Source organism: Trachymyrmex cornetzi, unplaced genomic scaffold (assembly GCF_001594075.2).
Source record: "Trachymyrmex cornetzi isolate Tcor2-1 unplaced genomic scaffold, Tcor1.1 scaffold321, whole genome shotgun sequence".
NCBI classification, from domain to species: Eukaryota; Metazoa; Arthropoda; class Insecta; order Hymenoptera; family Formicidae; genus Trachymyrmex; species Trachymyrmex cornetzi.
The window spans coordinates 209,247-227,715 of NW_017297908.1; the positions used below are offsets into that span (position 1 = coordinate 209,247).

Sequence of the window (18,469 nt, forward strand, 5' to 3'; positions counted from 1 at the left end):
CAAATCCTCGTTGTATAAAGAGTAATGTCATGTTTTAATAATAGATAATTTAATTGTCCATTGGCACAGTGTATTTGATGACATTAAAATATAAGATCGGAAACCGTAAACGCGATTCAAGTCAGCCGTCAATTTAACCGCGGCAAACCGAATAATGTAGTCGTCAAATAATTGTGGACGACGACGGTTGACAGGGTAATCCTCGGAAGACACGTACACCGTAGCGAGTGCGGGATAACGGGGGTGAGAGCGGATATTGTCTTAGCGAGTTTTCAAGCGTCGGCAGGGGGTTCCACCCTCCGCCACCATAAACGTATTCATGGCCCCGACGGGGGTTTTCATGGGGTCCCGGTTAACGTCATCGTGAAATCACCGCTGTCGATATGAAGCCTCGTCGGCTAATAAAGATTGATGAGATTTAATCAAGCGCGTGATAAAAACGTCAGTGCCTGCCGTTTAAGGATACGATGTCAGCCTCCAAAGCAGGAGGAGAGGTTTAAAATCGACTGCCTGCAGTTATCACGCAAAGACCTGCTTTTTTCTTTTACTTTTTTTTCATTACAATATTTTAGAAATGTTCATTCAGTCTCTCTTATATTATTTCTCTCATGGTAATAATATTTTAATATATCCAAATTGTAAAAATAAAATTTTGTTGAGTATAGAAGTTTTCGTAAACTGAATAACTTGATTTGTCTTTTTTCTCTTAGAATAATATTATCACAAACAAAAATAGTAAAATTCTAAAAAATAATAATGGGTTCTCAAGTACGTTCTCAAGAGATGTTACTATTTCTGTATTAAAGACTGCTTAAAAATATGCATGGAAAGATGCGAGTGGCTTTCATCCTTTTATTACGAGGCATCTGCCCATTGACAATGGAAATGGGCGTGAAATTTCGAAAATCTCTGTCACTTCCGAAGTCACGATGTACTGTGCAGTGTGTGAAGGGCGGCGGGAAGCTGCTGACAAATTATATTTTATAGATCCCAAAACCACACCAGGTGATCCGAAAATCAAGAAACGAATAGTCTAGAAGTCTAGACCATACAGAATAAATTCGATTAGCAATTTCTTAACAATAGATCAATCTCTATTTTGCAAAAGATGAATTCCGTAACAACACCTTCATAAAAATATTTCAAGGTTTAATCAAGTGGATAATTAAAAAGTAGCAGAAAATTCTGCTTCAATCTAACGTATCAAAAAAAGTAAGACACATTTTAAATAAATCTTGAAGGATTTCAACTTTTATGCACATTTAACATGTGATACAAATATTTCGATATTATTAAATTTATCTCAAGGAATGTATACCATATATCGAAAAATTGAATATAAAAGGAATTATTCGTGAATGAAACTTGTAATTTCGCAATAATATCACATAATCCGCAAAAAAAAACAACGAATTCGAAGATATATGCTTTCACAGCTGTCATTTACACATATTCGAGAGAAAGACGATAGACTGCGGGAAGATCCCTTGCGTCTCTCGTATATCGGATGGCGCGCAAAGGGAGGCGTTGTCGCGTGAAATCGCGTCTGTCCAAAATATTTGTATTTTCCGTTCATTGTATCGGCCCGCGTGGTATTGTTGTTGGCCCATGTGGTCATGGAATAACTGACGGCGTCACAGAATGGCTTGTGGCCATGTGAATGAATCTGACGGTTCAACGGTAGCCCACCCAAATCGCTTAAATATCTTTCAATGGGCAATTCGATATATGCACTAGTGAATCCCATGCTGAGATGTATCAACGAAGTCCCCGACGACAATTAATCACGATGATATTCAATATACTACAGATAATCGAAATGATAATTAACCCAGCACACACAAAGTTACATATAACTTGAAGTGAAATCTCACTTTTAAGAATAAAAATACTGCCTATTAAAAAAAGAGTAAAAACATTTGCAGTCTTGAATAAGAGTGGCAGATTTTCTCTCTTTTCTTTGGAGTGAGATTTCACTCTGTTGGAATGAAATTCACTCCAAAGGAAGCAAGTCTTACCCTTTTTTAAAAATAAATCTAACTCTAAAAGATTAAAATCTCACCCCCCCCCCCTCCCAAAAAAAAGAATAAAAATCATTCTTATTTGTATGTCTTTTGAAAAATCAAAAAAGGTACCACTGAATAAGCCAGAAAGATGAAAAAGCACATTGCTTTTTACAATGTATATAAGTGTAAAATGGTATTTTCATTAAATAAAATTTTTCTAAATTTTGATTCTATAATACGTCAGTTGGTATACTTCTTTCAGTAGTTACCTTCCACTAAGTTTTATATTGGTGTCGTAGGGATGATAAGAGTGAATCGCATGGAAGGGACAGGGCGTTCGTTCCTGAAGAAGCTAGAGTACGGAGACGCAAGACGAGAGGTTGGTTACTGCGCAAGAGAAATTCAGGACCGGTGGGCGCATGATCCTCCTGAGGCTCGTAAGGTGAGGAGAGCAGCTAATAAGGCGTATCAGTTACCAAGGAGACGAGGTCTCCTTAACGGCGAAGAAGAATGGCGGACGCGAGTGAGAAGAAGAGGCGGCCGAGAGAGCCCCAGGACTGGGAAACTCATAAGTTTCAATTTAGTCGAGGGATCAGCGTCCTCCGGACGGGCTTTACGGCTCGCGAAGACTATGCGCCTCATATTGATTTCCGCGCATTTCAACATCCAGCGTGACGTGTATCTGGCGAGACCGAGAAACAAACACCGAGAATCCTATCTCTCGTCCAAGTCCTTTCTGCTTCCTCGGTCTGTTCCCGATGGAAGTGCAACGACATTACATCGATCCTATTCGTCTTAGGATATATATATATATATATATATATATATATATATCCTATAGTTGTATAAAAAATATATATACGAGAGCCATGTTAATATCGTGCATATAATACCTCTATAAACCTATATTCACTTCATTATTCTTTCAATAATAATCGTAATTTTGTGACATAAACTCAAAATATCGACGATGCAGATACGCAGCAATTCTGCTTACGTTGCAAATATTTTCGATGTAGTTCGAACTTAAATTTAGAAACCGACGCGCGAACGATGTTTGTTGTATTACTGCAGGAATGATTCTGTGATTCAACAGAGTAGTGATTCGTCATGGTTATAATTTTAACTATGAGACTCATTCACTGATTTTCGTATGCCGCGTTTAAAATCTGATATTCTATAATTCCGATAATCTTCAACTTTTATCAATAGCACTATATTTAATAAAATATATGTGTATCTTTTTTTAATATGTATAAATATTCTCCACAATTATAAAAGTTGTAAAAAATGAATCATAAAAATTAAAATTTTTGTCGATAAATTTTCAAAGGTGACGCAGCTTCCTAAATTGGTAACTACATAAAGAGAAATACATATTTTTCCGATCACCCTATATACAACATAAATACTGCGAAAGAGAGTATCTAAATTTGTGAAGCGAGACTAAAACGAATATCTAAGAATTAGGTCAAGTGAGATCAGTAAGTTGTAATCCTATTCCTAATACACGCAGATGTATTTTCATATGAAGAAGACTCAGGATATTAAATGCGTCATTTAACTAAACATCTTTATTTTCATTCATCAGTTATGTCAAAAATTGTAATCACTTGAATAGATTAAACTTGAATAGATTAAAACAATTTGTAAGTTCGATATTTTTATAAATTTAATTCTTTTTATATCTAATATTTAAAGATATTGTATTAATTTTCTATATAGATAAAATAATATCTCAACGTGATATTAATTATAAATTATGTATGTTTCTATACACATACTATATAGAAAATCAACTAATATTAACATATTAAGGTAAAATTTAAATAATTTAATAAAATCAAAATTTTGAATGTATAATTAACTTCTATACAATTCGAGTTTTTCAACTTCCACGCAAGACTAAAAGGTAAGTTCAATTCGATTGCCTCTTAAATTATCGTACAGCTGATTTTAAAGTCTCTCTTTTCCTCCTTCTGCTTCGACGAAATTTTCGATAGTCACGCGATAGAGATTAAATCTATTAAAACGGTAACAAAAAATCGAGTAAACGATCTCTCACCAAAATTTTACACGTTCAGTAAGTGCTTTGAGTACAGAGAGACTACTAGAAGTTGCACATTTTTTAGCACATTCTTTGCGCCAAACCACATCGTCGAATCGTAAGAAAGTAAATGTAAGTGGAATTCTAAATTTAGCATGACGAGGTAGCTTATCGGAACTACAATTTGTGTAGAGTACAGTAATCAAGCTTTCAACTCGATAATTGCCTAATAACGTAACAAAAAAAAATGTATAGAAAACGCCACTTCTTCTATTTCTCTCTTAAGCAAAAAAAATATCTTAAATAAAATTAAATAATATATTTCTAATCCATATTTTATAACTTGAATATTTCTGTTTAAAAACAAGATGATTATAATATAGAGAAAATTTAGAATAATGAAAATTTTATTTTAGTTTAATAAGTTTTAAAAATTTGTCTTCAAAGTCTAAGGCCGGTGTTCAAATTCCGTTCTTACTTCAAGATCGTCTTAAGTAATGTCTTAAGATGTTAATACAGCCCTCTGGTTGGTTTGTAGCATATTAAAACTGTGGGGAAAACCGAGCTACCATACGGAGGATCATGGGTCAATTGTTTAACTGTTAACATAATCTAGAATGTTTAAATTAATTCGACTATTACTTCGTTGCCCATACTTTTTATTTAAATGGCAGTGATTAAATTCCATTGTATCGAAAAATTCGATCATTAATGGTTTTCGTGGTGCAATAATAACTTTTTAACCACATAAAAATGTTTTAATATTGTTTTTGTAGTAGAAGATACACATGTATGAAGATAAAGTGCAAGTTCTTGCGCATCTTTTCTAATCTTACTACGTTACAATTAATAATCAAATATTTATTTTTCATTGTTTTCTATTAAATGTATAATTAAATGTATAATTGGGGTACCATAAGTCATACATTAAATATTCATGATGAAACGGGACAATATAGAAAGTATATGTACTAGAAGGGCAGTTTATACTTCTAAGCAATTAATTTTATTTTATCGTAATAAATTTTTTATCTTATATTAATGATTTTTTCTCATTTGTTTTCTTATAATTTTCTATTGTATTATTTAATAATTATTAGTTGTAATTATATTTTATTGTATTAGTGACTATGTTAAGAATGTGTAAGTTAACTGAAAATTTTTAACTTTTGTCACTGTTATTTCTTGCTATCCTACTATTTTGTGTGTGACTTATAGTACCCCGGATATGGGGCACCATGAGTCACTTCTTAAAAAATATATTTTTACTTTTTTCTTAAAAACTAATAAATATTTGCTAAATATACTTATTAAATTTTAAAATATGTATTATGCTTTAATTATTGAAAAAATGATACAAAAATTTTTATATTTAGATGTACTTTTAAGAGTACTTTTTTGAATTTTTGACTCATGGTGCCCCGGTCTCCCCTACTTAAGACGGTTTTGAATATAAGAATCGACTATTACTACAGCCTAAATCTCTAAGACATTTTAAATAATAAAACTTGTAAGAGTTGCATTATTAAAAAAAAATTTTTTAAATATTAAATTGGAAAGTCAAGGTAAACGTCTCAGTGACCGAACATGTACCTATGGACAATTTTTTTTACATACGATTTATTATTATTAATCTCAAATGTTTTTCTATTACTATATTATAATATTTAATTGTATTTAAAGATTATTTTAAAAAGCATTTGTAATATATAATAATACAAACAAGTATAAAGTTTCATGCGTCCGTCACTAAGATGTTTACCTTCAATTATTAATTTTTTATGCACTTGACCATGGCATCTTGATAGTATCTTTGTGATGATCATGTGTGTATATCAATCAAACGGATTTTAACCTCCAAATGCATCGGAACGAGACGGAGACGCATAGTCGGCACATGTGTCACCGTAAGATCGCATCCTGGGTGCTGATCGGCGTTGTCGTCGCTTTGGCCGTGGCCAAATTGAAAATAAATACGGTCTCGTTCGTCGTACCTGTGTATCGCCGGACCCACCAACCGGCATAAACGATAACGAAAATAGCGTTTAGCATTTAGCGCACCCGGTATATGTATGCTAGAGGCCGTATGCAGATCCTCGAATGACCGAGGTAGTGCCAAAAACGAAAAGATCACCTTTCTTCCGTCCTTGTTAGTACATTTGCATCACACAAACTTGCTAGGTCTTTCGCAGACCCTATGCATCCTGAGGAAGTTCAACCGCACTTCCGGAATGCCATGGTTGCATAGTTGAAAACAAATCAACAACAGCGTATATAAATAAGCGTGCACTGTCATGATATTCTTATTATGTTTATTTTAATATAATATATAATTAAACTTAATATAATTTTATATTAATTTTTAATATAATATTATATTAAATTTCATATAATTTAAATATAATATGTAATATAATATATAATATATATATCTTTTTTAATACATTATAAATCTATAAAAATTTAACTAAAATGCAATGTTCCTTTTTTAATTTTTGCACCCATAAATGTTTTGATCCTTTAAAATTATTTATAAGAAATAAAGTATAGTGTTAAATATATTATTTTCATTTCAATCAATAATACTTACTAGAAATTGAAATGATAAGAAATAATTTTCTTAAAGTCCGGTTGCATCAACGTTACTTTGACTTTAAGCAAGACTTAAAATACCCTCTGTCTCGTTTTAAAGAAAAGGAAGAGCGAAAGAGAAACAGAGACAGAGAGAAAGCTTTAAGCCTTGCTCAAAATACCAACGTTGGTGCAATTGGGTCTTATAATCTTACAATAATTTAAAAATTTTGTACGTATTTCTATTTTCTTTACGTGACGTAAGTTTTAAAGATCAATTGACGTCACTATCTCCATTGTAAATAGATATTTACTTGGAGTCAAGTGGAAATCCATTATTCATTTTCTCAGAGCTTGACAGCTCGATAAATCCTCGCACTGACATAATCTTCGACAAACGCATCTAATTTTATTTGCATATAACTTCACTCATTTTTTATTTTAATCTTTTGTTCACTTTCTAATAAATAATTTTGTAATTAAAAATTTAATCACTCAATTTAAAATGTACCCTCTTTTAATTTAAAAAATGTTTTTGTCCATCAACATCCATTTCGAAAGCAAAATTATTTAAAGTAGTAAACCAGATTTATAGTTGCCACTATGGTTCGTGAACTTAAGCTGACTTTTAAAATACTTTTTACTGTTTTTGAAACAGTGTTAATGGCGTGATACAAACACTATGCTTTACTTCACGACGAGAATGCATTTGACAAGAGTGGCCTTCACTCAAGAATCCACGCGTCACGTACTGGCAACGTCAATTTGGCTTAACATGTGTTTCATCACCTGCCAGGTACCGCATGCTTAGCGTCACCTGCTTATTTATGAATAATAAAAACTGCTATATATGTTAACATTAAAAAAAAATCAAATCACGTTTAATTGTGATATTCCTAAATCACGCGGTAAGTACGTAGACTTCAAGGTTCAAGGGGAGCAAAAATATATCAAGGGTGCTCATTGACAGGGAAACGTGAACTACGTCGCGAGAGAACAAGATTGAGCAATTGAATGCCTTTTATAGAATCGCATCTGTGCGTGGCTGAATCACGAGTGTATATTTAAAAAAACGACATATAACTGCATATATTTAGAATTAGCGTAAATTGTCGGCCATTGGCAATCGCAGCGCGAGTACGCTACGCGTATACTATCGTCACTGGACACAGCGTGATTCACTTTTGTAAATCGGCGGCAGTGACTTTCACGACTCTGATAACGAGTGAGTATCGACACCTCGTTATAGCTTCACGGGAAAAAATAAACTGCTAATTCATAAAGTGTATTAGAAGTTGATTTGCAGTCTCTGCACCACTCCGGAAATTAAGCGACGCCCCGCTTTTGTACTTCACGCAACGCATAAATAGAGCACGTATACGGTAACGACGTATCTGTATTACGATACTGCAACTTCTCTCTCACATTAGAATGAATCATTGCTCAACGGAACAGAAATAATGCAGGCGGCGTTGATTTATGTCGCGGAACGCGGATAAAATGCGAATGTCTAGCAAAACTGAACGAGTTGATTGAAGTGAGCCAAAGAAAAGAAAATGTTCTACTGTCAGTTACTGTCTGTCGCAAATAAAACGATGATGAATTCTAAAACCTAAAAATATGACTAAAAGTAAGTTTCAAAAATGATTGAATAATTTCTCACGTTATCATACTAATGTACACATTTACTTAGAGGAAAGCTTTTATCACTGAAAAAAATTTCTGGTTAAAAATGAACAAATCAGAAGATTCTGGTCATAACAAACAAAATTCTGGTTATCTCAACTAAAATTATATTAGATGCAACCAAAAAATTCTGATTTGTCCATTTTTAAACAGAATTCCAATTAATACAACCAGACTCTTTTTCCAGTGATCGTATACACATCCTCGTAGAAAACATTTCAATTTTTAGATAAGTTAAACCATACGCCTAATATGTTTCATAAACACAAATCTCATAAATCTACACAAGGGACTGTTCTCTCAAGTGTTCGAGCAGGAACGTGAACGTGCGCAATTTTACATTAACGTTATATAACGCCGTTATATTTCTGCGCAATGTTCTTGGAACTCGTGTTTTCCATCCCTCGAATACGACATCATCGTACGGGTATTAACGTCTTAAATCCGAAACGTGTAATCTCGAGTGCATGCGAACTTGCATCGAGCTGCGACGAAGGCATCAGTGAATGCTGCGGTGCGCACATTCTGTTCTCTTCCCGTCTTTCCCTCATCTTCCTTTTCACGATGGACCTGTTCGACCAATCGTCTCTCGTTGGCGGGGGTTGTGCCATAAATGTCGCATGGCTTATCCCAAATCCCGTCGCCAGATCGGCGCCACCGTGTACACCACCAACGATATACTAGTCCACACTTTTGGCGGCAGCAGCCCAGTCTAAGGTCCAATCCCCGAACCGAACGGTCGCCCGAAATACTTAGGTAAAGGTCTACATCCTTTTCTCTCTCTCTCTCTCTCTCTCTCTCTCTCTTTCTCTCTATATCTTTCTCTTTTTCTTTCTCTCTCGCTAATTGAGACAGGCGAAAACAATTTTTTTTGAGAGAGAAAAAACCGAATAACGGAAGTTGCGGGGAAAAGTTAGCTGCGACGAAAATTGAAAAAGGGGTAACAAAGGGAAGAGAGGGTGATATAAGCGCCATTGTGAGTGCACCTAAAGGAGGAGAGCAAGAAGCTCTCTCTCAATCACGTGAAAAACAGCGAGATATTACCGAACGCGTCCGCGATCTGCTGTGCGAGTGAAGAAAGAAGCGCCTGGTCAGACGTGGTCCTCCTGCGCTGCCGAATTGCATCGTATATCTTTAGTAGGAACTCGCTCTTCCACTAACCACCCACGCAAGACAGCGTGCTAATCACGTTAACTTTCAATCATGTTCTCTATATTTTATTCTATTATTTTACGTGTGTACTTACAAGTATGTGTATTCACAAACTAATGATGTCACTAATTTATCGAAGGCTTAACCCTAGCAAACCACTCATGGGTCCAAAGGATTCTTGCAATTTTTTACATTGCTGTTTTACATTTCCTTGAAGCATTGTAATTAATTAAAAATAAAATATTATTTATTTGATTCATATCAATCTGTCTTTGTCTGACTTCGAGGTATAAATTTCATACGTTTTGAGCTAAAAAAAATACGTATTCAGTCCAGACATATAGCGTAACAAAGTTGCAGTGTTTCACAGATCCTGGTGTGACCAAAAATAACAATGGTTTACTAGGGTTAATAAGGTTGACAAAACAATTTAGGCTAATCATTTTAATTAACGCATTCTTGATGTACATAATATTAATTATGTATAGTATATAGAAAGTAATGTATATAAACAAAGAGATTGTAGAATATTAATTTTATCATTATTGTTACGGTTTATTAAGAGCTTAGTAATAAATTAACGATAATTATTCGAGATTCATTGTCTCAGAAATTCAGAATTTTAATCTAATTTCGTTAATCAATATAATAGTTTATATTATATAATAGTTTATGTTATTTTATCTTTATATATGTTATCTTTACTAGCAAGAGCACTGTCAGTTATGTATAATCGCGACCTCATTCGTGATCTCATGTCTAGGACACTATTTTTGCTTTGCGTGACCAAATTGCTACCCGTTGCTATTTAAAATGATGTTCCTCTCTGACAGCTGTATGTTTAAAATCGAGTAGGAATCGTGCAAAAATATGCGAATATTTCAGAAAAATGAATAAGTAACATGAATTTATACACTTGGATCTGTATTGCAATATATGTACCTACTTTTTCATATAAATATTCACGCGTTATTGTCAATTTTTTGTAAAATTGCATTTACGTTCTAAATAAACATTTGTTGATTACATTATAAGAAATTATTCAATTATTCGATAATTTATCCCCCTGTCAGAAAAAGCAAATTTTACTTCTATATTTGATACAATATATTAATATTTGGCATTTCTTTTAACTATTCGATATATGTTATTATATAATTAAAAATGTGAGATATACGCGTTCTACAGATGATCAAGTGCAATTATTTTATTTTTTCAAATAAAAGTTCCAAAATTCAAAGAAGAAAAAATTTTTAATGTTTTATTGATTACAATAAATTTATTATCGCCATGGGATTAGAAAATTAATAGTAATCCATCACGTCGCAAATAATAAACACAAATTATTTTGTATTTATAAATTTACAAGAAAACCTACGAAGATAATCTGCTCTTAATAGACGATGATTTCATTACAAAAAATCGCTTGGAATACAAAAATGTAAAATGCTTCGTGTACGATCTCTTGAACTTTAAGGCGGTCCTTGTTAACGTCAGAAATTTATCGTCTCCGGTCTTCATGCCGATTGTATTCTCGCCTCCGGTGAATTCTAATTTCGTGAAAGCAAGACTTGGCAATGGCCGCAGCGCGTCGTCTACGGTTTCCTTTTTATTGCAATACCAATTTGAGACTCGCGCGGCACACAAGCGCGCCACGCCTGACGATCGTCGAGCTTATGCCAATCGCCCGCAAGTGGTGGATTGTTTATAATAATTGGCAAAGATTTGTTTAAAGCTTATATAACGCAAGCGCGCGCACGATTGCGTATTTATATCGCTGGCCGAGAATAGCCGATCCGTGCGTTCCGCCAAGACCGATGCACGTCTGTTATAGCCGTTCTCTTTCTACTGTTAAAACTCAAAACAATTTATCTATTAGTTAAGAAATCGTCGCGACTCGAGCTTTGTGTTTCTACCGACTTTTTCGTTTTAGAATTTTCGTTAGAAGGAAAAATCTCGCTGAGCTTAAACGGCACGTCTGATCGGATTGGGGCATTATTATTTTTTGATCACGTCAAAATCAAACACTTAACACTGTTGTAGATGCGATATCTAAGCGATTTAACGTCTATATAACAATCATAAAATCTAATCTAGAAATCAGTTTTGTCGGTTTAAATATACCAAAAAACGCGTTCTTAGCTTCCATTTAAAATAAACTTTGATCTCTCAAAGTTGTGGTTGTGGTATAAAATTGAGAATTATTCTGTTGCTATTATTATCTCGTTTGTATAAAACTTTACTTATCGTCCCTATTCGTGAAAGTGCATAAAAAATGAACATTTTTTAAAATCTGTCATTTTTTTTTATGTTAAATTAACTTTTGTAGGACAGGGGTCTATTTTTAAAATTTTACAACTTTTCTTTGAGTAAGGTTTGTTTATAATTCATTATTTCATCGTAATTTTTCCTCAAAACTCAAAACACTATTCCACGTCATAGTGGCTTTTTTATTCTCTTAAAATTAAATATTAATAGAAATTATGTCTCTCGCATATAAGCTCATAATGATTATGCTCGGAAGATATAAACAAATGTAAACAGTGCATTAAATCAATATTTATTTAATGGAAATTCGTGTGGGCGATGATAATCGCATAATATCGCATATACATATATTCTGGCTAATTGTGAGACGCTGTCGATCACTACTACTTCCCAAAAAACACACCAAGTCAATAGAAAGTCAAAATGATTTCATTTTGACGTCATAAACGTCAAAATAATAATTTGTTTATTACAAAATTTGCTATTTATTGACTGATTTGGTAATACTATTTGTTGACATTAAGAATAAAAATGTAATTGCTTTGATTTTTTGTTAACTTTTGTGTGTTCCTTGGATTCCCACGAGACTATTGTTATTTATCAACTGAGTAACTTACTGCGGTTTTTCCGTGATGCTATAAAGTTTAGCATTAACCTTTATACCGCCGGGATTTTAAAATCCAAAATCATGGATGATTTCTTCATGAAGCCTATAATAATCCATATATATGTCTACTATACATTATTCGATGTGTACGAGTCATCGCATGACGCCATATGGCGTCATGCCGGCGGTCTAAAGATTAATGTAGGGATGTGCGAAAGTTTTCCTTCGTGTGATTTCCTTCGAGACAGTCACGCGGATTCCGGGGGCTTTTAACAAGTCACGCGAGCTCTGCAGAATCTAAAGAAGCGTGCACTTAGGAAATTCGCGTTCGACCACCCACCTCCTGCCAAGTCGTCAACATCAGTTTCTAACACTAGCTAACACTTTCCAATTCTGCCGCGTGCACGAGTCACTTTTATTCTTAGAAATAATCGTTATAATATTTAATCGTGAAATAGACACTTAATAATAATTCTGTTCATTATACAGCATTATATTCTCTAATATAAAAAGAATTTTTCTTCGAAAGTAATATAACAAGAAAATTATTTTTAAATTATAAAGGATTAAAAAATCTGATAGACTAAATCTAAAGCTGTTTGTGTGTGAATATAAACAAATGAATTTACCAACCAGAAAATTTTTACTACGAACGAAAATTATGTTCCTATGGTGTAGCTTTAAACAGTGCTTGTTACATGTAAACAATTTTATTTACATATTTTCTAATATCTAGAAGAGTGATTTCAAAAGCCGTCCGGTAACTATTAACAAAATTCATTATAAAAATTATAAAGTTACTTGAGATGATAAAGACAGCTTATTTTATAAAGGACTAAAGTTTATTCTCAAATTAATTCAAAGTGGACTTTACTTTAACAGGATATATAATGTATTATTATTTAATCAAGCCGTATTATGTCAAGCTTGGCTGTCTTGCGAGGTCGCGTGGCGCGGGATTTTCAGCCAAGAATGCTAAAACGACAGGTGGAAGCGCAGTCGTAAACCGTAATCCTCTTGCAACGCATTGGGAGGGTCAACTGAAGCTTCGCACGTGTAGCAAGAGGAGTGCCAAAACCTCTTGATTATTTAATTTCGTCGTCACATGTCTTTCATGGCACATATAATGACGTATTCATAAGACATGTATACGTGAATTTTTGCATTTTCAATGAATCATAAAATTATTAAATGATAAAAGTAAAGAGAATTCTAATTACGGAATTTTTAATTTTACATAATAGATGTTTCTAATGAAAATAATTAATATTATTTTTTTATAAATTATTAAGAGATTTGTGTTTTAATATTTCTTAGATTCTATTCCTATAGTTCTGACTTTCGAAAAAATTGTGCCATATTGCGTATTAATATCAAAAAATTATCAATATAATATTTATAAATCGTTTTAAATAAGCGATTAACTATTACAATTAAAATATTCATGTGATTAATGTTTGCTTATTCATAAAAAAAACAATAACTAACACATTAACCAAATTGAAATGTTTCAACGATAATTAACTTAGTTCTCAAATCGGCTGTAAGGATAGTGAGACGTATTGCAGTTTTTGGATCTACGTCCCAGATGATTTGACCGCGCCATATATATTTTTAGAAGCCATCTAGATTACCACGCTAGTCCGGATGGGGATTTAATCTACCTTCTCTACTTCGTGTGCCTTTACTACGCGACTTATATCTTCCGACTGCGTTTTTCTTCCGGCGTTTCCTGTATTACTCGACTAAGCGCGATAAAAATGCAATTTCTCGCGACATTCTCATCTCCTGACTCAATTTATATTTATATTACTTGCTACTGCAATATCCAATTTTTAGAAATGTTTGATAAATATCTCTTAATTCTTAGCTTTGACGTAGAAATGTGCGCAAATTGGTTAGCGTGTCAAGCACTCGTGACTCGGCCCATTTTCACGCGGATACGATTTTAAGGTCAAGATATTCTCGGACGATCTAGAGTGGAAGTAGCTACGATGAATCAAAGAATTAAGATTCCGAACACGCAACTTTGAAAATTTTGTTTTTATACCTAACCGGTATATCATTAATTTTTAATATTTCTTACAGAAAGATGTTTTAAGATTAATAGTGTAAAAAAATTGAGTTCTCCAGATAGACATTTTTAAAGTGTAATCTTCATATATCCTTAACTCACAACGCATAAACATAATGAAGAACATAAAAGCGAAAATTTGTATTATACTCGTTCGTCGAGGTCTAAATTTGCAAGGTTGGAGTCGCCATAACTGCGGCGGGGTTTTACGAGGTCATTATCGTTGGGACACACTGGTACCATAAGTCTCCAATGGGGGTTCGCGAAAATCGGTCAAAGTCAGACGGAGACTCGTCGACTATGCTGCCTCGAATGCAGCTTCTTTCAACGCTTCCACCTGTTACCAACTAAAAACGGACCGGGGCCCGGGCAGCCTAAATATAGAGACCGCGAGGGCGCGAATCCGGGACTCTTGCGTCACGGCGCGTCGCTTGTGGGCGCCGCGACGCCTTCCTTTTTACTTACTCGAAAATGCAGACTGGAGAACAAATCACGAGAACTTTGAGAACCTGTCTCTCTCTCTTTCGGATGATTTCTAAATGTTCGAAGACTGAATTAAAGAATTCAATGCAGCAGCCTAACACGCTTTGAAAGCTTGAAAAAATTAATTGAAATTTAATTTTTTCAACTAACTACACTGAAAAAAAGTTTGGTTACAGCCATTAAATGTTGAATGAAAGGACTTCAATCAAATGTTCAGGTAATATAACTATAAACATAGTTTTAGCTTTGTAAATATTTAGCAAGTATTATCGGTAAGTATTATTAGTAATACCATTTGGTAACATTTACTAAATATTTATAAAAATAAAATTATGTTTAGTTATATTACCTGAACATTTGGTTAAAATACTTTACTCAACATTTAGTAGTTATGATCAGACTTTTTTTTTCAGTATATGAGACTCATTTGTTTCTAGTAATTTTGTTCCGATTAAATTACTATTACATATAAACAATACATACATTAGATATATTTCTTTTAAAAAATATGGGACAGTTAGATGCTTCTTATTTTTAATAGATATAAATCTTGAAGTTAACGTATTAAAATGTTATAATTTTGATATTATTTTATGAAGAAAACTTCATAATATCAATCATATTCACATTGGAAATATAATGCCACATACACAAATTATACTACACAAATATACATTTAATACAAATATGCTAAATATATTTTTTAAATAAGACCAACGTGACAAGTAACCCCATTTTCACTTCATCTTCACGACCTTCAGTCATTCCCGCCGAGAATGAAACAGGAATATCTGAGAAACCGCTCGGACGATCCAGGGCGACTATAAAGTACGCGTGACGCTAAAATTAGCGGCATCCATTGCGTCAACAAAAAGAAAAACGACGCTCCCGTTTTGTGTCACAGGCTACTATTGGCCGACGCGAGAAACCAATCTTGTTTTCTCACGCGATCAAAAGCGGGACGCGGCTACGTGACAAATTTCGAATTACAAATCTGAATTTGACAATATCAATTTATTATTTTGTCAATTTAATTTAAAGATGATGATATAGTATTGTAATAATTGTTGCATAATTTGAAAAATATCTAAAAAAATGTTGTATAAAAAATATGTTACATAAAAAATAAAAATTGATTTAAAGCTTTATATTAACTTTTCTCATATCCCAATATCGTCAAATATTTTTAACGATTAAATATAATAATAATATAGCATATTTATGATTTTGTTTTTAAAATATTTATTAAATTTATAAAGTATACGTTTTTCGTAAAAAAAAAAAATGTTAGTAACGGTTCGCAAAATTAACAAATTAAAAGAAGTGACATTAAGCAAAAGAAAGAAAGAGAAAAAAGAGAGAGAGAGAAAGAAAGAGAGGGAGAATTAATTAAACTATGGTTGATCTATGAATTCATCTACCGGAATTGTATCACGAATAAATAAAGGGAATGACTGCGTCATGATAATGGATTGCGGAAATGGAGTATAGTTTACTGAGGCAAGGTTGAAAAAGCACAGCCGCACCTACGCAGGCCGTTAAATTTAAAGATGGCTTATGCAATCACCTTAGGTCACAAGAATTTTGTGTAACGTTTATTTCCTCATAGGGGAACTTTCCGTGATTGTATTTAAAAGACTTTGTAATTTATAATATTCTTTGCAATTTAATATCCTATTCACAAATTAAATAGTCAAAACTTTCTCAATATAAAACATTTTCGGAACTTTCTTTATTACAGTTTTTCCACATTTAATAATTGTTTTCTAATTTCTTTTAATTTACTAAATTACTAATTGCAAATGTGCAAGAGCACAGCTGGGCGTGTATTTGAAATATTTTTATTTGAAACACAGTATTTCGCATCTCGTCCTGCGTTGACTCTTGTTAGCTTTAAATTGGTATTATTATTGTTTTAACTAGTGAAAGTTCGGTCAAATTATATATTCAATTTTATTATTTAAATAATAAAATTGATTTTCAATCTTAGTATTTGAAATACAAAATACAAAATACAATTATCTTACAAATACTATTTTTTAAATATAAACGTATTTCACATATATGCCCAGATCTGTGCAAGAAATTAAAAGAAAGACAAAATTTTTAAATTTGATTAAATACTATCCTCTTTACAACATTATCCTAATAAAGTTACTTTGATTAAAATTTCAAGTTAAAAAATTTATTCATCAATTGTTTAATAAATTTTTTAAAGTTTTATGAAAACCGAAATAATTTGAAAATATATTGCAACTATATCCTTCTCAATCTTTTTCTCTTTCCGGGAATCTTTAAATGTACGACAATCTTTACATTCTCTCACACGAGAAAAAGCAGTTCCTATAAAGATTCGAACAATTAGAAATTATTATGAATAATTTAGTAAAATCTTGTATTCGTTCGTAACCTAGCGATTCATAAATCTATGTTTTTGGTAAAGATTACATGCAACTTAATTCTATTTATTTTTTCCTCATTACAGCGAACGAGTGTGGTTAGCAGTTCAATAGAGTGGCAAAATGGATGCGCGATTCAGAAGCAATCTCGATATGATCGGACGCAACGAGCCCATCACAAGGAAGGCGAAATTTTGGCAGAGTTACGTACGGGCTCTGAAAGGTAAGACCCTTACTTCACATCTGCATGAATATCTAATATTTCTCTTCAAATTTCCAACAAAAATATGCATTCTGCATTATATACATATTCATATTAATTATATAGGATTTTTCGCATATACAGCAAGATGTAAACCTCTCTACAAATTTCTTGTATTTTGTCGTATATCAATTTTGCACGCAGCATTTAATCAATTTAAGTTGTAGGTTGTTCATATCGATCATTATGTATCTTTTATTTAATTTTAATCGCACATGTTGTTCATCATATAAATAAAATCATCGGAAGGATTTATCTTTTAATGATACAAAATGGAAACAGGCACTGACGACATCAGAGCTCCTGAGCACACTCACAGGCCTCGCGGCATTTTCCGCTCGGATTTTCCTGAGCTGCATTCCACCTCGTGGCCGTTTGGAAAGTCAATCTACGAAAATCCGATTCACGCAGCCGACCGTATTAATGTTCCCGGATACAGGTGTGTACGTGAATTAGAATCACCGCACATACATTCAGTAACCGTAAATGTAAGACGTACCGTAAAAACTAATCAATCAGAGCAGAAGTTTTTGATAATTCTAGAGTAGGAGCCATGACACACAAAAGAATTTAAGCAGTAAAACGTAAGCAGTAACCGAATTGACCAATCACAGTAAAGTAATAAGGCTATAATGTAAGCAGTAACCAATCCAACGTGTTGATTTCCTTACTGCTTTTACGTCTTGCTGCCTTAGGCGTTGTCTACAATATGCGAAGTAAGCTTGGTTTAAGAAGTAAGAGTAAGAAATTGACCAATCACAGTCGATTAATCTTTTCACAATCGACTGTGATTGGTCAATTTCTTACTCTTACTTCTTAAACCAAGCTTACTTCGCATATTGTAGACACAACGCCTTAAGGCCCGTCTACAATACACGGAGTAAGAAGTAAGAGTAAGAAATTGACCAATCACA

The 18,469-nt window shown here is 33.1% G+C and overlaps 1 protein-coding gene across 4 annotated transcripts in view; it reads left to right on the plus strand.

Moving 5' to 3' along the window:
- The first annotated feature begins 8,944 nt into the window (after positions 1-8,944).
- Positions 8,945-18,469, plus strand: part of Mf (myofilin) — a 26,536-nt gene continuing 17,011 nt past the window's right edge. For 2 of the 4 annotated variants that reach the window (XR_001940190.1, XM_018509992.1), the window contains exons 1-3: positions 8,945-9,066; positions 17,380-17,516; positions 17,838-17,994. Coding sequence is in view for 3 of the 4 variants with exons in the window: in XM_018509992.1 (XP_018365494.1) it covers positions 17,417-17,516; positions 17,838-17,994 (257 nt within the window). In the remaining variant the exon portion in view is untranslated. Of the gene's footprint in view, positions 9,067-9,184; positions 9,448-17,379; positions 17,517-17,837; positions 17,995-18,469 lie in introns of those variants that run through there. The other 2 variants (XM_018509989.1, XM_018509990.1) reach the window with 2 other exon arrangements.